The sequence below is a fragment of the Protopterus annectens genome, chromosome 7.part1 (genome assembly GCF_019279795.1).
Source record: "Protopterus annectens isolate FY-2018-M chromosome 7.part1, PAN1.0, whole genome shotgun sequence".
Classification (NCBI taxonomy): domain Eukaryota; kingdom Metazoa; phylum Chordata; order Ceratodontiformes; family Protopteridae; genus Protopterus; species Protopterus annectens.
In genome coordinates, this window is record NC_056740.1 from 359,463,925 (window position 1) to 359,486,768 (window position 22,844).

Here is a 22,844-nt window from a genome sequence, read left to right on the forward strand (position 1 = left end):
AAATAAATAGGACATGCTGGAGGGACAGATTCATAACCCAGAGGCTCCCTTCACTCTGGAATAAAATCCCAGTCCAGGTTAGGCAGAGTCCCTCATTGACTCTCTTCAAGAGGAATATTGATGAGTGGATTGGCGATCGTAGGTTTACCCCGGGTATCAATTCTGTGTCACTGTTAGACATAGGCACAGTATACTAACCTCAAAAAAGGGCATAGCAAAATTAATTTAAAATGGGTGGCAAAACCCAAACACACTCTGGCTAGGCTTTTAAATGCCCTAGGGCAGATAGCCTAGTATGAACCTATATGTGTGTGTAATTTATTTTAAGAAACAGTAATGAAACTGGTAAGAAAAGTTATAATAAATAATAAAAGACCATATAGTTTTATTGCATGTGCTTAATGGAAATAATTAATGTGGACACAAATGCACATCATTCCCAGTGTTTTAGCTGGAATCATTCAATGTTTGTTTGTTTTTTTTTAGGTCCTGGGATTGCACCAACAGTACAGATTGGGGAAGAGGTTGGTTTTGTAGTTGATACTAAAACTGCTGGCAAGGGTAAAGTGACCTGCACTGTCATTACTCCAGATGGTACAGAAGTTGAGGCAGATGTCATTGAAAATGAAGATGGGACATATGACATCTTTTATACAGCTTCTAAACCAGGGACATACGTGGTTTACGTTCGCTTTGGAGGTGTGGACATCCCTAACAGTCCATTCAGAGTACTGGTAAGATCACATTCCTTATTTTAAATTTATTTTTTATAAAAGATCTTTCAGAGACATTTTAGAAAACTGATTTCACATTTGTTACAGTCATAACTTAATCATCAGACAAATGTGAAGGGTAGTAACTGTATTAAAGTGTGTTTTTTTTGTTATTCACCAAGCTTTTCCATCATCTGTCACCACTGATTTATAGATTTACTTCATGGGCATTTTAAATCGCAGTTAATGAGGTGACTTAATGTTTTTAAAACAGTTTTTATAGCCTTAGTAACATTTTTTCAGGCTTATTTGGACTTCAGGAAGAAATTAAATTCACATTTCATCCCTTGTCAGTTGTTTAATGTGAGTTAACACTTTTGTCCTTTGTTTGGAGGTATTTCCCAGAAGGTCAATTTGCAGTAGTATTGCATACTTGGGATGATTTATAAAGTGTTTATTTAGGGAATTCCACAGATTATTAACGGAGGGAGCTTTTGAATGATCAGGAACATCTCAGAAACTAAGCGGATAAAAAGGGAACCAACATGTCTTGCTTTATATTTTTATTCAAAATATTATCACTTGGAGAAATGCTAGTTAATCTGTTGTTTTATGCATTCACTTGAGGCATTTCTGCATTTCACTAAATGTTTTGAACCAGTAGTAGCTTAATGTCAGCACAGTGTACAGTTTGGGGAATTCTCATTTGTCCTTTAAGTATTTAAAAATCATGGCTGTGTTTAACCAGTGCCACTGACAAACTAACAAGAACATCTAAACTGATTTGCATGCACGTGTGTGTGTCTCTGATAAACAGGCACAAACGTTTAAACTTAGATGTGCACACTCACGCACGCGCATGTGTGTCTGACAAACTAGAAGGAATGTATAAACTGAGGGTATGTGTGTACCTCTGACAATTTTATTTATTTTTATTTTAAATTTGTTAACTGGGAAAATCCAGCTGGACCAGGTCCATTTTCAGTGGAGGCCCGGGGTGAAAAGCTCCACAATTAAGAAGAAACTTATACAATTAGAGATATACATACAAAACAGGTAATAGAGCAAAATGTATTTACAAGTAGAGTTATTCTTTACTTTGTTAACTATAGTTAAACATGCAGTGTAGGACACACTTTTAAGTAATATTTACAAGGGTTCAGTGAAAGGGTTTAGACAGATATGTTCAGAGTTTGGTTCCCAATAGTTACCTGGTTTTGCAGGACAAAAGTTACAGTTTGAGATAGTTTTACAAAGGTAGTAAGTACTGCTTAACAGTTTTAGTAAGTATGTATAGAAGGGAGCAGAAAGAACAGTATGATGATATGAGTCAGTATTTCAATGTGCATAGATGTAGTATGATATTTTGACTGGAGTAGATTGATAGAAGATACAAGAAAGGTATAGGGATTGTCATGTGATACATGGGCAAATCCAAGTAGCAAGAATGTTTAAACTGAGGGTGTGTGTGAGCACGTGTGTTTGACAAACTAGCAAGAACATTTAAATTGAAGTGTGAACACACGTGGGTGTATGTGTGTCTCTGACAAACTAGCAAGTATATCAAAACTCTGTGTGTTTGTGAGAGAGAGAGAGAAGGGCGCGTCTCGTTGAACCTGACTTTGACAAGTAAATGTCCATAAAGGGTTTGTATAGTAAAAGAACTGATAAATTTTTAATCTACAAAGGCAAAAATGGTGAAGATCTGGCAGGAAACGTTTTGATAAAATTGTACTTCATCTCATACATGGCTCCTTATTTAGTTATTTTTTGTACAGGGCTTTATTTATTTGTTTTTTAATAGGTTCATATGTAGGTATTAGGCTAGCTACCCTTCTGAGCCATTTTAAACCTAGCCAGTACCATTCAAAGGTGAGAATCAAACCATGTACCTTGTGTTTGTAATGTAAACACCATAAACATTAGGACAACCTAAGGTCACATGAGAAGGCTTATACAAGTGGAGATTTTTAGCCTTTACTGAGGTCATGTGGCAGCTGCGGTGGCAGTGGTGCGGTAGCGTTGTCGCCTCACAGCGAGACATTGTCCCGTTCGATTCACAGCTAGAGCGTCTTCTGTGAGGAGACATGCGTGAATGGGCGTATCTTCGTTGAAGGTTGTGCGTCAGGGCTGGCAACTCGGCACATAAAAATCCACTGCTATGGCGACCCCTAACCGGGAAAAGCCGAAAGACACAAGACTGTGGTCATGTGGCAAACTGCAGTTATAAACACAACAGAAACAAAATAAAAAGCTTAATTGCCCTATACAGAGAAGGAGAAATAACACGAATGGAGAGAATTGACTAGAGCAAATATAGCTTACAAATTGCAAATGACAGAAAAAGATATATAGCATAAATCAGTGTATTTATCAGACACATAGGGCTACACAAGAAATATTATTAAAGTAGTGTACAGGCCCGATTTATAACTTTGTAAGTAATACTTAGACGTCAGACCCTTGCATCATCTGGAACAAGGCTGTGGATCACCAAACAGGCCGTGGCCTGCTTCTCTTCTTGTGACAGGTGCTAAAACTAGCCAGTTGTTTTTAGTTTCAGCACTTAAAACTGATTTCTTGTGCTCAGCACTTGCTCAGGACTCTTTGTAAGCACTAAATAAACTACAAATTACTACACCACTTGACTTTCCTCACTTGTCAAGAGGAAAACAGTTCTTAGTACTTAAATTAATAAGCACCTATCCAGTCATGTCCATGGGTCAGCTCACTGTGTTTTTTCCTGTCCGCCTGATGAATCTGGGCATCTTGGGGCAATGTGGCAGTTGCTTATGTACACCAACAACACTCTCCTCCTAATACCCAACACTACAACCTGTGAGAGATGCACTAATATAGCCAAACTGGAAGCCAAACTCTCTCCAGTCAAGACTAGACAGTCAAGAGGAGAAGGTTAACACCTGTATCACACCACACTCAACACATAGTCCTTCAAAACCCACACTACCAAAGCCCACACAGAGAAACACAAAGCACACACCCACATTCACAGAGGCTCTCAATAATAATCTGCTCACGCAACAGAGACATCCCAAGCTGAAATGCAGACAACCACCACCACCCCAGTACTACCCAAATGACATAGCCCACAAAAACAGTGTGCCACTCAACCTCAGCCCATAAGGCAAAACAAGTTACCCAACACACTATTCATTGGTGCCTGTATAGACAAGCACACTGATGTCCCACTCACCAGGCTAAACAAGGAGAAAGTTACTGTCAGCTGCCTGTCAGGTGCCAGGATCTGCCACATAACGCACGCACTCGGATCACTCCACAACAAGTACAAATATGACTCTGTCATTGTCCATGTTGGTGTAAATGACCTGAGACGTACCTCCCTGGACTACATGAAAAGAGACATGGAGGAGCTCTCCAATCTTGTAGCCCAGGCAGGTATGACCCTAACCTTGAGTGGCATCCTGCCTTCGCCCAGAATGATACCACAGTACAAGGGCAAAATGATTGACTTCAACAATTGGCTAAGCTTCTGGTGTAATTCTAAGGGGATCCAGTATATGTCTGGTTGGGACGACATGGTTGACAGACCATGATGTTTTGCCAGAGATGGCTTGCACCTGTCTCCCCTGGGATTCCAGATACTGGCTAAGGTTCTTGCCACCCCTGTAGTGCCTTTTTTAGGCACGGTTCAAATACTAAATTCACCATCATAACAGGTACAAGCAAGCAAACGCTGAGGGTAATGCTACTCAATGCTAGAAGTCTAAACCTCAAAATGGACTCACTTGAGCCACTCCTTAAAATGGAGAACATCGACATCTGTGCATTGACAGAGACCTGGTTCAAGGCTCCAGAGAGCATTCCTGCATTACCTAGCTGTAATTCATACCACACCTTTCGGCCACCTAACCTGGACCAAAACACTAAAGGCGGTGGCATGTCCATATTCATTAAGGTTATCTACACCTCCAGGCTAGTTGCTCAACATAATGCATCCGCAGTTATCCAAGTGCAACTGACACTGGGCAAGATTCAGTCCAGGTTGTAGCTTGTTACAGATCCCCCACCATGCCCCAGGATTTCCACTCTTCATTTCTTAAGATGCTGGAAAATATTAAGGTAGAACCCGATACCTTAATTATAGGTGATTTCAACTACCCCACCATCAGCTGGGAAAACTACTCATGTGCCAACTCATTTGCTCAACATTTTCTGGAATTCATAAATTCCAACGCCTTGGATCAGCTTGTCCACACCCCCATCAGGGGCAGTAATATCCTGGACCGGGTCATTACCAATATGGGTAACTGGTGTTCCACGCCAGAGGTTAACTCCTCGCTGGTCAGATCAGACCACAGGCTAAACGCCCTAGATATCCATATCCCATCCCCACCCCCCATTAAGGAAACTACTGTAAAAAACGTAGACTAAAAACCAACAGGCACAAACAGAAGTGAGTAAACGGCAAACTGCAACAAAGCACGGACTTTTTCATAATACAAAAACAATTTATTGTAAGCGCTTTCGGTTGAGTTAATACCCAGCCTTCAGCAGACAAACTATTGCACGATAAAGCTTCCTACTTATATACAATCAACTTAAAACAGATTTACTTCATTGGCGAATGCTAATTAGGTCAATTGGTTCAATTCTACAGATTGTGAAAATAACAAGCCAGTGTTAATACTACCTTAAGATAGATAGCCACTCAATCACAATTGCTATAAAATACAAAAAACAGCCTGGCATCTAAATTTGCCCACGGCTGTCTTTTAAGATATATATGCATACATTAAATTGAACACTAACCACCTCGACTTCAATCCAATGTTCTTACTTTATCAACATATTACTATTTTACTAGAACTGGATAATATAGTGTATTATTATGTATAATAAAATCCGTCTAATTATTCATCAAGACGGCAAAATAACAATAATGAAAATCAACATTACAAAACATAATACATTAAAAAACCATATAGTATAAAAATTAGTAATTAATAAATTCAACCTATCTCCCCCAACTTTCATAGAAAAAGGATTAAAAAAACACACTTTACATATCCGTGCATCTATACTTAAAACCCTATCGATCCAAAAGGGGACCATTCAAAAATCTATGCACATAATTGAACTGTGTGCCATGCATTTTTTAATTGCTTACTACCTTTTTTATGTGGGTACTAATATTACCTACGCAGTGCTTTTAATTTAAGTATACATTTTATAGAGGCATATTCGTTCAACCCTGACGGAACTTAGGCTGATGTTCTAATTTACCATAAAACTTCCTGTTCCTCTAATTTTAACTGCCATGCCCCCCCCCCCACTGTAAAAAAACTACTTCAAAGCCAACTTCATGCTTCTTAAGACAGAAGTGGCAAACTTCACGACACCCATGCAGACGGAAAATAGAGGTACAACTGCTGAATCTTACACAAATGCACTGTATAAGCACATACACGAATGCATGGATCATGCCATCCCCAACAGAACGAAGATGTTATCCTCCAAAAAAAAAGGAAGCCAATCTGTTGGTCCCCTGCCATAAACAAACTCTACAGCAGAAGGAAGAAGCTGTTGCAAAAAGTGTAAAATCCCAAGATTGGAGGAACTCCCTGGTCAATCTCAGCAAGAAGCTGAGATCCCTCATAAAATCCTCCAAAGCCAGTTAAGAAAATAAAATCATCACTGATTCCAAAGACAACCACAAAGCATTCTACAGCTAAGTCAAGAATCTCAATGACAACACTCAGATCTGTTCTGAGCTACAGCACAATGGCACTAAGTATACAGAACAAACCGATATTGCCAACATCCTGGCAGATAGGTTCAGTGCTAACTTTACCCCCCTCTCACCCTCCAAAGGGCCATCTTAATACCGGAAGAATGCAAAGCCCCTGTAACCCCTGTTACTGAACAAGTAAAGACCGCACTCTCCAAAGCCAAGAACACAGCATCCATGGGACCAGACAATATCCCAGGCTGCGTACTGCACAAACTACAGAACGAACTGGCACCCCACCTAAGTACCATGTTCAATCATAGCCTCACCTCAGGCTATGTGTCTTCTGAATGCCACACAGCAACGGTTATCCCACTCCACAAAGGGGGTGCCACCACGGAACCCGGAAACTACCGCCCCATTAGCCTAACGAGCCTGGTCTGCAAGGCCATGGAACGTATCATCTTGGAGCTTATAAACAAAGACATAGGTAACCTCCAGAGTCTGGACCCCCACTCAATTTGGGTTTGTAAAAGGTAGATCATGTCTACTAAACCTGACTGACTTCCTTGAAGCAGTCACTAGAGCCGTAGAAGAGGGCAAGGTAGTGCACACAGCCTATCTTGACCTCGCCAAGGCTTTCAATACCATTCCCCACTCATGAATTATAGATAAACTCACTAAACTGGGCATAAATCCCTGTGTCACAAGATGGCTGGCCAACTGGCTTACTGACAGAACCCACACAGTAAAAGTAGCCGACTCCAAGTCCGACTTCAGACCAGTGACCACAGGGTTCGGTCCTGGGTCCTCTCCTGTTCGGCATCTACTTCTCTGAAGTGCAGGCCAACACAGAAGGTCTGTGGCTAACAAAGTTTGCAGATGACTGCAAACTGGGAGCCATATTAGAATCACCTAATGATGTAGACATTCTACAAAAGGGCCTCAGAAAGACAGATGCTTGGTGTCAAAGTCATGGCCTCAAGCTCAGTCCAAGAAGTGCATTGTCATCCCCTTTGGGAAAAACTCAGTACCCATGAACTGCTACATAGGCAGTAGCTCACTAAACACTGAAAGTGTAGTAAGAGACTTTGGGACACAGGTGGACAGTAGTCTCCCCTTTGATAACCACATCGCCACAGTAGTCAGGTAATCCTTCTTCGTGCCACACCTCATTCTAAAAGGGTTCTCCTCTAGAAAAAAGGAGGTCATTCTTCCTCTGTACTCATCCCTCATCAGACCCATTATAGAGTACAATGCCCTGTTTGGCATGTATCTCACAAGACACCTACAACAATTGGAAAGGCCACAGAAGTACCTCACTAAGAGGATTACTGGCCTCAAACAGATGCCATGCGCAGACCATCTAAAAAAACTCTAGTTCTTCTCTGTCGCATATCGCCTACTCAGAGGTGATTTATTTTATTATTTATTTATTTACATTTGTTGATCAGGAGTGTCCGACTGGACGTAGGTCCATTTTCAGCGGAGGACCAGGGAGAAAAGCTCCACAGTTAAAATATACAGACAGTAGTTACATTGGATTTACATAGCAATTAACAATTTGATCAACATAGCAATTAAAAATTACAAACATAGTTACAGATGAAGAATATAGTACACCAGTAGACAACTAGAATCTTTATCATCTGTGAAGTACATAACAGACATTAACAGTTGTTACAATAAGACGTTCCTGCTGTATAATAAGTAGTTAGGCTTATGAGCATCCGAGCTTGCTATAATCAAGGTAATTAGTAGGGTGGAAAGAAAGGTAGTGGGTAGATGGGGTGGGTGATATTAGAGGGGGAGAAGCAAGGGCATAGCCAATATGTTTTTAGGTGCGCTTTTAGTAAAGTTTTGAAGTGGGTACATGATGGTACTGAGGTAATTGTGGGTGGTAGGGAGTTCCATAGTTTGGCTATGGCGCAAGAGAATAGTGTTTCTCCAGCAGAGTTATTGGCTTTAGTGACCTGTAAATGATTTTTGTTGCTAGATCTTAATGGTCTGGTGGTGCAATAGGGTTAGAGTAGATTCTGGAGGGATGGGACTTTTAGTGAATGGTTTATTAGTTTGTGGGCAAGTGCGAGTTGATACCATTGAAGGAGCTGAGGGAATTCAAGCCAGCCTAGTTCAGCAAGGGAGAGAGAGTGGTGACGACAGTAGGGTGCCCCTGTGGCAAATTTGGCGATTTTGTTGTAGCAGGTCTCGAGCTTGTTTAGATCGCATTGCCTTAGATTGGTATATATTGGAGTGGCATAAAGTACGGTGGAGATAAGGTGGGAATTTGCTACTGAAATCTTTGCTGCTTTGGTGAGAAGTTGCGTATTTCTGTATAACGCTCCTAGTTATTTGTGGACTTTTTTTATGGTCATGGATATGTGAATGTCGAATTTTAGTTTATTGTCTTTCAACTCCTAGCAATTTGGTGTGTTCTGTTGGGTGTATAGTGGTGTTGTCTTTTGCTGTGATGTTAAAGTGAGAGTTGTTTTGAGTATGTGTGGTGGATTGGAAGATGAGTAGTTTAGTTTTGTTTGAGTTGAGCATTAATTGGGCATCGGATAACCACGTTTCAACAGAGGAAAAGGCTTCCTGTGTGACTTTTTGCAGTTTGGGTAGGGACTGGGCTGAGCAGATGATGATTGAGTCATCTGCGTATTGTATAAGTGTGTCATGTTTGGTGGCGGAGGCCAGATTATTGGTGAAAATAGAGAAGAGTAGGGGTCCAAGGTTGCATCCTTGGGGAACCCCTATAGAGACAGGTAGTTGGGGAGATATGTCATTCTGCCATACAACGGATTGTTGGCGGTCAGACAGGTAACTCTGAAACCAGCTGGTGACTGATTGAGAGAAGGATAGGTTATTGAGGACACAGATGAGTTGTTTGTGTGGGACCATTTTGAATGCTTTAGAAAGTAGCAGAGGAGAGATAGTCATTGTTTTTATGCTGAAAGATAGTGTTAGTAAAGGAGAGTAAGGCAGTAGTGGTGCTATGGTTTGGTCGGAAACCATGTTGAGTATTGGAAAGGAGGTTGTTAGTACGGAGGTAGTCTGAGACCTGAGAGTGACTGCATCTCTCTAGTGTTTTGGAGAGAGAAAAGCTATGGGGCGGTAATTGGTTAGTCCTGTGGCTGGGCCGCCTTTGTGGAGGGGAATTATATGTGATACTTTCCATAGTGTGGGAACTATGCCTAACATACAAAGCTATATCAAAGCCGGAACTGTTGGACAAGCTACACTTAAAGCAATCCCAATCTCTCTCGAACCACACGCTCCAGGGACCTAAACCTTGTCACCACAGTAAACAGAACATGCTGGAGGGTTAGATTCCTGTCCCAGAGACTTCCCATACTCTGGAGCAAACTACCCATTCATGTCAAGCAAAACTCCTCATTGGCCTTCTTTAAGAAAAATATTGACGATGGGAAATAGAAAATTCATCCTGGGGATCACTTCTGCAGCACTGCTTGACAGGGGCACAGGAAAATAATTTTCTTAGGTGGCTAAAGCCAGGGAGCCTTTTTGGCTAGGCTTATATAGGCCCCAGGGCCGATAGCCTAGTACCTACCTGTGAACCACCAGAAGAAATTATGTGTAATCAGAGTGTAATTTAACTGGCATTAGTGTAGCAACTAAGTGTTAAGTAACTAAATTTCCAGGAGCTCTGTGTACACATTCATTCTTATTTGTTTGTTCAGAAGCAGAAAAGAAAGTGCGCAGATGATGTTTTTAATTATCACCTTGATGTTATGGTATTACTTTTTTAATATAACTAGTTAGGTGTGACTTAAGTTATCTTTGGACATATGAAAAAATGAAGGAATTGTTCTGTATCTTCACTGTGAGGTTTCAGATCATAACTTTCTGTCACATTTTGTATTTAATATTTCTTCTGCTTTTTCTGTTTATTTCTTAGATAATAGTGTAAAGGGACTTAGATTTATAGAAGTACCTGCAATGCTGCTGATTATAAAAGTGTAGCCTTTTAACTCAGTGGTTAGTGCACTGGTCTTGTAAACCACGAGTCTTAAGTTCAAATCTCATCAAGGCCTCTCTATTTGTGCTTTAAGGAGTAGGGGTTGGCATAATAGTTAGTGTTTAACACACAAACTCAAGGGACAGTGATTCTCACCTTTGAAGGGAAATTGGTACAGCTTAGTTAGCTTAGCACATACCTATGAACCTAATACTTTTTCCAGTATGGATATCAGTATTATAAACATAGCAGTTAGTTGCAAAATTCAGCACAGTTGTCCCAGTCTCATGATAGAGCAGATATTTTACACTGTTCTACATGGGAAGATGGTGAAATACTTTTTGTTTTTAAACTTAACCCAAGACAAATTATACTGTTAATAGGTTGAAAAACCTATAAATTTCCCTTTGAAGAAGAGGTAATATTTCTCATATTTCATGTCATCTTCAAAACTTGATGCAGGATTCTGATTTGTTTTTGCCTTTTCCATACATCAGTTAGTGAAATCCTGTCTGCCTCCCTTCCTGTCAGAACTGTTACTGCTTTGGAGAGCCCCAGAAAATATGAATAACATGAACTGCATACTCACCAAACTTCTGTCAGCAAATGGATTCAGCTATGGAGTGAAATAGGGTTATGCTGGTAATTATCTTAAAACAAGCTGTAGTCTGCCAAGGAAAGCACTAGAACAGATAACTGGGGCTTTCTCTAACTCCCTCATTGGGGGGGGGGGGGGGGGGTGGAATCTTTTTATTTTGCCGTTGCACCATGAAGCAAACAGTGATGATTTGTTGGAGTGTTTTTACAGTACCTTACAAAAGGTGCAAGGAAGATGTTTTTTTCAGTTCTACATGACAGCTAGACAGGGACTAGATTTTGCTGCTCATTGTGTATGACCATTAGATGTTACAAGCCCTTATCACAGAAGAAAGGCTTTTATAGGAATTTGTTTCTAGAAGTTGTACCCAAGTCCTTGAGGGGCCATTTGGCTATATAAACTAGTTTATTGTATGGAGCCTATTCTTTTTCCATGCTAAACTGTCTTTCCCTGAGATAACAGTACTGTATACATACTACATTGTTTGGATGAAGTAGACAGGTTGTCTGTCTAATCTGTCCATGTTATGCTGTTAGCACTTTGCCATCAATTCCTTTACCACTGTTGCTTTCCTCTGCATCCTACCATCACTTCCCATGTCACTGTTCCTCTCCTCTACATCCTGTCATCACTTCCCCTTTCACTGGTCCCACCCCAATGCAATATTTCAGTACTTCTGTGTCACTGTTCCTCCTCTCTGCATTCGACCATCATTTCTTCTGCCTCTGCTATTCCCCTCTGCATCCTGCCATCACTTCCCCTGCCACTGTTCCTCCCTTTTGCATGTTGCCATCACTTCCCCTCTGCATCCCGCCATCACTTCCCCTGCCACTGTTCCTCCTCTCTGCATCCTGCCATCACTTCCCCTGCCACTGTTCCTCCCCTCTGTATCCTACTCCTGTATGTCTTTTTATTTTCAGGCTTATATAGTCTTGGTCTTTCTAGTCTTTCCTTACATTATAAGCCCTCTATTTTACTTAGCATTTTTACTGGCATTCACCACACCCTTTCCAACTGTGTGTGGTCTATATGTACCCTTTAGGCCGTGCAGAACTACACGTGGTGGTCCAGTGGAGGTTTTGCCAGTCATATAGTGGGAGTATGGCCTGTAGGTGTTTGGAGTCAACGCTGAGATTGTTGGGGTGTTAGGTTGTTATAGTTTAATGGCATTCTTGAGATGAGAAATATCAGTGACCATACATCAGGGCCCTTTCTTGTTGGGTCCTTGGTTGGATTTATCTTTTTCACCAGTCACAGTTCTGCCTTAGCATTTTTTTTTGTGGTATACATCTGTTGTTTTGTCAGCATGGGAGCATTCACCGTATTTTGAAAGACTGTTAGAAAGGGGCAGTGAGCTATAGAAGTGGTCTGTCATGGCCATATCTTGAAGTTGACTGTTCACCAGAAAGTGCTGTGCTGGAGGACCTGTCTATCTTAGAGTTGCTGTTAAGTCATGTCCAGTCTTTTACAACTGAAAGGGGCAGATTTATATCACAGCTGGGGATATTTGTCACCAGCCTTTTTCCTGATCTTGAAATGGATGATCAGTTTCATACCATTCTGTACCTTGCATGAGTCCAACTGGCAATTCCAGTACATCTGGTTTCATGTGGTCATTCTGCATAGGTTCATGTTTTATTCTCCAAGGTGTTTGTATGGTTTAGGGGTTCAAGAAGGATGCCTGTTCTCGCATAATTATGTGCAAGTTCCATGTGTTCAGTCAGATTTTATCTTTGATCATAACATGAATGGGAATATGTGTTATGTCAATTTCTGCTTTATTGAAAGTAGTGTTTGTACTACAACAAAATCATTGAACATTGAGGTTAAGGAAGTTTCTCCTTATTGTCACTGTTGTGCAGTCTTGGAGTTAGTGTGTTTTAAGTTGTGGAGGGTCCAGGCATACTTGCCTCTGCAAGAAACACTACTGTTGTTCTTTTAATCCCTAGTTTAGTGATTCGAGTGGTTGCGCAGTTGATGTTTTCTACTAGCTGTATAAGATTGTGATGAAAGCTTCTTTCATGGCATTAATATTAACTCATTTGGTATACACACAGGTCTTGTGCTGCCACTTGCTGTGGGTTGTTATCACTTACAGTACATTGTCTGAAGACTCAACCCCACCGCACCTCCCCATTCAGGGAAGCCATATTGCATAGAGAGGATACTGTTGCCCACAGCTTGTTGTCTGTAATGCCTTTATTCATAAACATCTGCTGTGTACAAGCCCGAGACAGTCAGAGTACCTTCATCCGAGTAATCGTCTGCTTGCCCATAAGTTTTATTTATTTTTTATTTATTTTTCATTTGTTAACCGGGGGGTGTCTGACTGAGCTGAAAAGGCCCTTTTTCAGCAGAGGCCTGGGGAGAAAAGCTCCACAAAGAAAAATTAAAGATACATTTAGTTAGACATGATCAGTATACACACAAATTACAAAAGACATGTTTTTACAGTGGTATGTGGCACATCAACAGTTACAGTGGAGAGAACAAACAAAAAACTATTAATTTAAAAATAAATGTAATTAATCAAAAGAATAGATTTTTTTTACAAATAGTTACCTTGCTGTAATCTTAGCAGGAAATTAAATGCAGCATTAAAGGGATTGAGGCATTTTTACATAGTGGTGGTGCTGCAGTAGCGTTGTCGCCTCATAGCAAGTCATTGTCCTGTTCGATTCTCAGCTAGAGCGTCTTCTGTGTGGAGGCATACGTGAATGGGGTGTGCCTTCATTGAAGGCTGTGCGTCAGGGCTGGTAACCTGGTATGTAAAAATCCACTGCCAATCATTAGCGGACCGGAGTTCCGCTGTGGCGACCCCTAACCGGGAAAAAGCCGAAAGACACAAACAAACTGTTTTTGTCCAAGCTGGGATTTATGTAAATAGAAAATGTAGCCACCGTTCCTTGTAGATTGCAATTTAAACTTGCACTGGTGTGAAAATTCCTCTCATTGGTTCATCCAGACCTAAGTATGGAACAGGCTGCTTTGCAAGTCGTCGTTAGTAGCTCAGCTCCCCATGTTTGCAGTAACTGTAGTAGGTTTGTTTCTAGTAATCAGGGCTGTATGAGTGAAACAAGTTGCCTAAGTATAGGTTTGTTTAATAAATGATTGCTTGTATGACTGTTCACTGATTTTATCTATTCTTTTGATAGCTAGTGATTTATATAGCATTAAAGGAATTTCAGAATAATGTATTAATGGCTGATGTCTAAAGCTGCACAGTCATGCTTATGGCTTAGTTTTTTTTTTTTTTTTTTTTTACTAACTTCCCTTTACTGCTAACCAGGCTACAGATGAAGTTCCGGTTGTGGAGCGACAACAATCCGTAAATGCATATCCCCCTGGATTCCAGCCATGGGTACACTTTTTAAACTTTAGCTGCTTCATTTCATTATATCTTTCACACCAGAAATGTTGGCTTCCTGCACACTTCGCCATCCATGTCTTGGGAAGGCCTCAACATTTGCATGCTTTTTGTCTTCATAAGCATTGTCCACTTCAAGTGACACACAGCTCTGTATTCTGTGCTTACATTTCTTAACCGCAGTTAACTTTATTGATGCATGGAAAGTCTGACTTGTGTAAAAACAGTTAAACATGCCAAATTTGTAATGATTAGAAGTTCATATTTTAAAGTACAAGTTGTGTTCTTGTAACCAAATTTAAATACATTTATTCTTAAAATGTACAATTTTAAATAGCTCATCATTTTGTATTGCTATATTTGCATACTTGTATTACTGAATGTGTAGAACTTGGTGGTATGTGATTGTCCTGGAGCTCAGGGTACTTTGCTGTGTGTCATTTCAGAGTGCCTTTATTCTGCCTTTCTGTTTCAGGAATGAATATAATCAATGATCAGGACTGTCATTTTTTTCTGTGTACCGTGTTCACATTTCTTTTCCAGGCTTGGGCATAAATGATTACTTGTTTTCTTTTCCAGATTTTGCTACACATGAGCTTGCCTGTCAGCTTTTCACTAGCCTTTCTTTTCATGCTGGACCTTTTGCAGTTCTACAATAAGTATTCATGCTGATTTTCTTACAGTATTGCTACAAATGTCACATTTTTACCTCTGAGTGATGTGTATAGCATTGTAGTGTAGTGATGATCCATTATAGTAATGCTGCTATGTTCTCTTCTCTTGAACAAATGGTAAGAGATGAGTTGTTGAAAAGGTTAGTGCCCACTCTTAGAACTGTTAATTCAGAATATATGTAGTATGACATTTTATTTGGCTAACTGCACTCATCTAGTGCTCTAGCAATGTAAAATGAGCCATAGTTTATTCAGTAATTTTGCCAGAAATATGTAGACATTTTTTGCAGGACATTACTTAACTATTGCTCTGTTTGTGTGTGAAAAAGCATCTCCTCAGGAAAGTTTTGGATAACTATTCCAGCTCGACTTTTGTCAAGAAAAACAAGCTGCATCATTTCCTTTGTTTCCTTCTTGCAGTGCCTGAAGTGTTACAGGTCTGCAGGCATTGCTTAAATTTACTTGGTGTGAGATTGCGTGTAGCAGAGATTCTCAAGCATAATTGCTTAAGGTAGAAGTTCTTTAAATGCTGTTGCTGATTTCAGTAAGGACTGAGATGCTATTGTTCCAAGGTTAAGTTCTCAGAGCTTACATCTTCTTTACTGATAAGTCGTTCTTTAATGTGCAGTGACCTCAGAGTGAGAATAGGAAAGAAAGGAGGGTGCAAGGTTGAAGCATCTAACACACAGGCTTCATAGGGACAATTGATTTCATGCTGCTTTTTTTTCCATATGTAGATCTCTACTGTACAAGTTTGAGTTCACCTGTTTAGAGCATGAGCTGTCAGTCTTAAGCAGATTTTTTTATAGCCCCGGTATTGCTGTATTCACTTGGGTTGTGTGAGTTCTTCCTACTGTGGCACTGTGGTTTCCAATAAGTCCCCATCTCAACTCAGTGCCACGGACATATTCTGTGTACTGCTTCACCCAGGCATGTAAACCGTTCGGTCTGTGGTTGTCAGGTATCCTGTACTTATAACAGCAAGACTTCTGGGAGGTGGTTAATTAACTTGTGAGACACCACTGATGCTTACAGAGCCATCTTGATCACTTTATGTCCTTGTGTTGCTTCCCCTGTTCATGTTCTGCAATTATCTGAGATGTTGGCCATAAGAGTGGGCTATGAGATGAATGCACAAACACCTCCATGAGTGATGTGATCCAACCCCGCTACCAACACCACCTCAGTGTACTCACTGCTTCCACGAGGATTCTACCACGTGAGTATGCCCGGAACACATGTTCCCCAACCCCCCCCCCCCCCCCAAAAAAAAGAGAGGTGAACAAGTTTAAGCCTAGTCATTCTTCTTTCTAGTGCCAGCTCCAAACAGATGCCAGAACCAGTAGTCAAATTCACATCATCTAGGTTGTAACCATGGCTTTATCCTTGTACATCAGTGGAGCTATCCATTACAAGCGCCAAGCAGTAGTTATAAGACAGCTTGATTTAAGCACAGTAGTTTTAAAACTCATAGTGGATTCCTACAGGCAACCAATTTGTCATGATAGAGTACTGAATGTTACAAGATCTGCCATTTGGCACCTAAATTCTTGTATTATTAAATGTTTTTTTGCAAACAATGTGCAATGTACATCTTACTGAAATAAAAAAGAAATGTGTTAAAAACTTCAGAGAAGGTTATGATTGGGTCACGAATCATAAGCACCTTACATGTTAGAGACACAGATGCCAAGAATTTTACCTCAAGAGCAGAGTGATGTAAAGTCAATGGAAACATCACATCTTTTACATCTTCATAACATACTCCATTAGTATGAAAATGTTAACATAGTAGCAAATATTGTTCTATACAGGTATGTTATTTAACAGTGTTCAGATGTTGCATCTGTTCTGGAACTTATGTTAAACGGCATATAGTGCTATACAAGACAAAGCTTGAATATTTTTTTATGCTTTTCTCATACTCCTGAAATGTTGAACCAAATAATTAAATGAATCCTTTTCTTTGACTATTTTAGGCTTATTCATTTGTATATTTTAAGTGGTAAATGAAAAGGATGCAAGTGAAACAAAGGAGATAGGTTGTAGAAAAGCATTCTATTTTGTTGGTTCTGGAATAGTAAAGTGTTTGCTTTCACAGAATGTGATAGAGGATTGAATGTTTAGTTTCAAATACACGTTTTCAAAGACGTTTGAGTGAATGGTCAGCTTTCAGCCATACTGATGGTTACTGATGAAGTGTTAGTGCATGCAATTCAGTGCTTTACTTTGTAAAAGGAAAACATTTTACTTTTACAAGAGAAAAGAAGCAATGGTCAAATTTTTGAGAAAATGTAAAAATATTTTTAGAATGTCCTCAGCATCTGGTGGCAGTTTATAGAATTTGCTCAACTCTTGAAAGTCCATATTCCAGTTTGAGAAGGAAGAACACATTTATGTATTTTTCTTACTTTTTATAACTTTGAGCATTCATACTGTGAGAGCGTGTGTGTTTATCTGTTTCAAAGTAGGTATTAAAATATAAATGCATAGGTATAATCCTAAATATCTTTGTGCATCATCTTGCTGTGTTGCTGTAGAACTGGGACTATTAGAAACCCAGTCTGCCAGTATACTTTAGCCTGGATTGTGTGCCTGAAGGCATAGATTTAGCTGAAATGTTGTAGTAAGTTTCTCTGCACTGAACCAGGTAAAAAAAAATGTGCATGTCACTTGATATTATGGAGGCAGTATTTGTTTTGAAGGACTACACATATAGATCACTAGGTTATCTGCATACAGTGACTATTTTATCTAAAAGATCCCAGCCTGCAATACACAAGACAGGATCTGCTCCTTCTCCACTCATAACCACTGCAAATCCACACAGCTCATCCAAGAGTCACCAGGAAAGTAGGCCAAGGTCCATAAGGCCCACTAAGCCTGTTTCCACACAGATAAATGATTAGTCTTAGGTGATTCTATAGGTAGCCATACAGACTCCACACTCACCAGACAAAAACAGGGTGACTCTAATTTGCATGATTGGTGCCAGGATCCATGATGTCACAAGGGCCCGAACGTCCCTTAAACCAGACAAGTATGACTGTGACTGACATAAGGGTGGTCCATGTGGGAGTAAGTGAGTTAAGGTGCTCCACCTAGGAAGACATAGGGATGATGAACTCACTCTGCATGCATTAGAAACATGGAAGGCACTGGTCTTGAGTAGCATCTTGCCTTCACCAGGAATGATGCTTGGGCATGAAGACAAGCTAACTGGCTTTATCATTTAACTGAGTAGTTGGTGTCATTCTGAAGGGATCCAGTATGTTTTAGTCAGAGATGATATGGTAGATAAGGGATGGCTTACACATCACATGCCTAGGTATCTGCATACTAGCTAAAACTTTGCTGCCCCCATAGTGCCTTTTTTAGGCAGAAACCCCTACTTGGACATTCTAGTGTCATCATCATCATCTTCTTTCGGCTGTTCCTGTTAGGGGTTGCCACAGCGGATCATCTGTTTCCATTTCTTGCTGTCCTCTGCATCTTGCTCTGTCACACCAACCACCTGCATGTCCTATCTCACCACATCCATAAACCTTATCTTAGGCCTTCTTCTTTTCCTGTTACTTGGTAGCTTCATCTTTAGCATCTTTTTCCCAATATTCTAGTCTAGCAAACTTAAACTCAAATTTGGCATCATGGTGATATTACTGAAAGCTAGGAGTCTAAATAGAAAGTTACCTGAACTTGAGGCCCTACTGCATCTTGAACACATTCTTATTTCTGTAGTTACTGTGACATAGTTTCAGTGGAATGACAATAGTCCGTCATTACCAGGGTATAGTGTGTTTCTTGCCATCAGGCCTTTAGGTAACCATGGAGGAAATGCCATCATCCCACTGCACCTTACCCACAACAGTAACTTGGAGATCTAAATTACGCTCAACAAATCCTACTATTACTTCATTGCTTTTTACAGATCCCCATCAGTGTCCCTTAGAGATCATGGAAATTACCACCATTGAGGAGTTTAGATATCAAGCCAACTATCTTTTTGTTAGGTGATTTTAATTATCAAGAAAGGACACCTACTTGATGAGAATGCAGCCTAGTATGTTGTCTGGCCACATGGAAGTATTATTTTTAGCCTTTAATAGGGATTCTAAATCTTCTTTCAAAGTGATTTCAGGGGAAACTAAATTTTCAGTGATAGTGGGGGCAATAATGTGGGGAAGCTGGGGTAAAGTTATCACACTTACACCTTTAGAAATGTGTGTAGTCAGCATTTCCTAGACTTTACTACCAATACATTGGAACAAATTGCAGATCTACCCAGTAAGAACTAATATCTTTCACCTGTTCTTTACCAGCTTATCCTGCTTGTACCCCATCCAGCATCTCTTCAACCATGGTTAACTCTTACCACATATCAGTAGTCTCCCCTTTCAGGACTAATGGTACCACCCCACCAGCAAATGTGGCCATCTTTAATAACTTTTCCAGGCAAGCCTACACAGTTTGTAGAAAACGTTTGCAAAATTCCCAGCAAACCACTACAAATGTATCCAACTGAATGGGCTGACACATTCATCTCTCATTTTTAACTGAGGTTAAACAGCTCTGTATAAGAGTGAACACCTGTCCATCCTTAATATAATGGTAAGTTCAGGAATAAATCTCTCTGGTGGAATTCCCATATTAATAAACTTTGTGACAAAAGAAGTAAAATAATGAAAAGTTTTAAAAAGTATTCTTCCACCTTCTCAGGATCCCAGTGAAACATGTCAGCAAAGGAATCAAAATCACTAGTAGGCAATCTAAATGGAGTATGAGCTTACATTTGCTACAAATACCAAAGGAAACTACAACTCAGTCTTTAAGAAATTAGGGAGTAATGTCCAACAGTGCACTGAACTCATCCATAATAATGTCACATATTCTGGACCCAAGGAAAACACCAATGCATTAGACAAATTTAGTGCTAACTTTACACCAACTTGCCCACATTGTTGCCTCCAGTATTCCTGAAAAATTAAATTTCCCCTGAAATCACTTTGAAACAAGTTTTAGAATACCTATTAAAAAATGCAGATAGGTCACCTGTGATGGAGTGGTGTTTTTCTTAGGCTTTTAAGAGCCATTACAAGGAGTTTGTATTTGTTGGGACTAAAAAAGCAGACAAAGGTGAGCCTTTAAGGTTCCATGATCTTTGTTGGTACCAACAGTGGTGCAGGACTGTAATCTAACTGACCTATAAGTTGAACTTCTAACTTCAACTTAAATACTATGGTATTCTTGACCACTATTAGTAAAGGAAAAAAAAAATTCACTGAGGTCCTTCCAGCTTCTGCAGTCTATCTCCATGTGACCCTGTGTTTGTCATCAGTGCTAGGAGAAAGTACACCATTAAAAAAAAAAAAAATGAGATCTGCACCCACTTTTTGCATTCTTAATTTTGTGGTACAAAAGTTAACCTTCCCTCCTTTTCATCCATTCACTTTGGTACCATTAAAATGCTTACCCTGGAAGAGCATTTTCTTTTTAGACAGTAAGAATGCTTATGCTGCAGGCTGTGATTTGCAAAGTACATCATACAATCTTTCATAAAGTTAATGCTGAGTATTAACACTAACCTCCTCCTTTATGCCTGAGGTGGTCTCACATCATGCTTTGGACTGGTCTCAGAGCGTGCTTTGAACCAGTCCATTTAGTTTCTGTCATTTCACTGTAGGTTATAGATCACTGGAGAAAAGATATTGCATCTAATGGACCCGTTTTTGGGTCAACTTCCCAGTCCATTTGTGGATAGACCTGAGTCTCCCTCGGGGATGTTGGTCCATTCAACCAGACGTCTTCCTGAGATAGACGTGGTGATATTAGTGGATCAGCTTTTGGTGGCCAGGGGTCTTCCTGCACCAGTTCAGACCTCCCTCCCTCTTGGAGCTGAGGTTTATTCTCCTAGGGCTCCCACTTGTATTCCTCCTCCAACCTCCCTTTTGAGTTTGGAGCCTGGCACTTCAATTACCCTGGTTTCAGCTGCTATGGTGCTGACAGATGCCCCTTCTTTGGTATTGGGATCGGCTCTGATGTCTTCGGTTCCCTTGGAACCAATGGACTCATGGGGCTGTAGTTCGGCTGTCAGTTCGGAGGGCTTCAGTTCTGTACTGGTTATATATTCGAGGCTGTCCTTGGCTCTCAGAACCTTAGCAGTTTCAGACTCTTCCCTAGCTCCAGTTTTGAAGGACAGTCCCCCAGAGTGGGTGGGGTGTGACCCCAGTTCCAAGGTTGTCTTTCTCGATTCCAGGCTCCCATCCCTCTTCCTGTGGGCCTGCCTTTCAGACCATGGAGAGAGCTTTAACCTCAGTAGGCTCTCAGCTGGCCCCCTCTTCCTCGGAGTGTCACATATTTGTACCTTCTGGACCGCAGAGTGTCATCATCACTCATGTTGAGAGAGTGGGAACTGAAATGGCAAGATTTCCCTGTTCAGGGCCCCTCTTCTTTGGAGTCTTCCTTAGAGATCCCCACTAAGAAACCACCCCACAAAAAGACTTGCAAGAGGAAGCACCTAGATTCTCCAGAAAAATCTGTCACAGAATACACACAATGATGAATGGGAGGGTTTCCCCTGCTTGCCCCCTGAAGATGTCTCATTTGGAGACATCCTGGAAATCTTAAAACAGAGGGGTGACTGGAAGTTCACAAACCCATCCTTGGAGGAATCTGTGTTCTTGCAGGCTTTTGGTGCCTGCTTGTCTACTTTCTGGTTGACCCCACCCACTGATGACCTTATCAAGCTTATTACACATCTGGATAAACATTCCAGAGGTTCCTCTGCTTCCAGCTGGGAGCCAGTCATTTACAATTCAGAGTGCTGCCCTTTGGTCTCACCACAGTCCCCAGGGTGTTCACCAAATGCATGGCAGTAGTAATAGCTTGCTTGAGGTTACGCGGAATCCGAGTATTTCCATACCTAGATGACTGGCTCCTCGCCACCCCAACCAGGAGTCTACTGCTTCAAACCACAGAATTCATACTGAACCTCTTTCAGTCCTTGGGAATTAATGATCAACAGAGAGAAATCACAGCAGACTCCAACAGTAGACCTACAATTTATAGGAGCACGCCTCAATACAATTTCTTCTGTAGCATCTCTCCCTGTACACAGTGTACAAAAATTAAGGTCGCAAGTACAACTGATCATTTCCAAAAACAAGGTTCCTGTTTTCTTGTTCTGCAAGCTCTGGGTTCTATGGCAGCCACCACAACCTTAGTGTCCTCGCAAGGTATCACATGAGGCTTTTGCAGTGGCTCTTAGCAGCGCAATGGTTGATACTGGCACAGCCAATGTCTCATCAGATATTAATAATGAATCACTGCAAGAAGGATCTATCCTGGTGGATGAAGTCAGAGGAGAATCTATGGAGCTGCACCTTCACTCCTTCTCCGCCCAATGCCGTAGTGACCACGGACGCTTCCTAGACCTAAAATTTATAGGAGCACGCCTCAATACAGTTTCTTTTGTAGCATCTCTCCCTGTACACAGTCTACAAAAATTAAGGTTGCAAGTACAACTGATCATTTCCAAAAACAAGGTTCCTGCTTTTCTTGTTCTGCAAGCTCTGGTTCTATGGCAGCCACCACAACCTTAGTGTCCTTGCAAGTTATCACATGAGGCTTCTGCAGTGGCTGTTAGCAGTGCAATGGTTGATAATGACACAGCCAATGTCTCATCAGATATTAATAATGAGTCAATGCAAGAAGGATCTATCCTGGTGGATAAAGTCAGAGGAGAATCTATGGGGCTGCACCTTCACTCCTTCTCCGCCCAATGCCGTAGTGACCATGGAAGCTTCCCAG

The 22,844-nt window shown here is 40.7% G+C and overlaps 1 protein-coding gene across 3 annotated transcripts in view; it reads left to right on the forward strand.

Moving 5' to 3' along the window:
• The window catches only part of FLNB (filamin B), a 4,683,119-nt gene that overhangs the window by 3,780,136 nt on the left and 880,139 nt on the right, over positions 1–22,844 (forward strand). For 2 of the 3 annotated variants that reach the window (XM_044078790.1, XM_044078788.1), the window contains exons 30-31: positions 487–734; positions 14,287–14,358. In XM_044078790.1, the coding sequence (XP_043934725.1) occupies positions 487–734; positions 14,287–14,358 (320 nt within the window). The remainder of the gene's footprint in view (positions 1–486; positions 735–14,286; positions 14,359–22,844) is intronic. The other variant, XM_044078789.1, reaches the window with a different exon arrangement.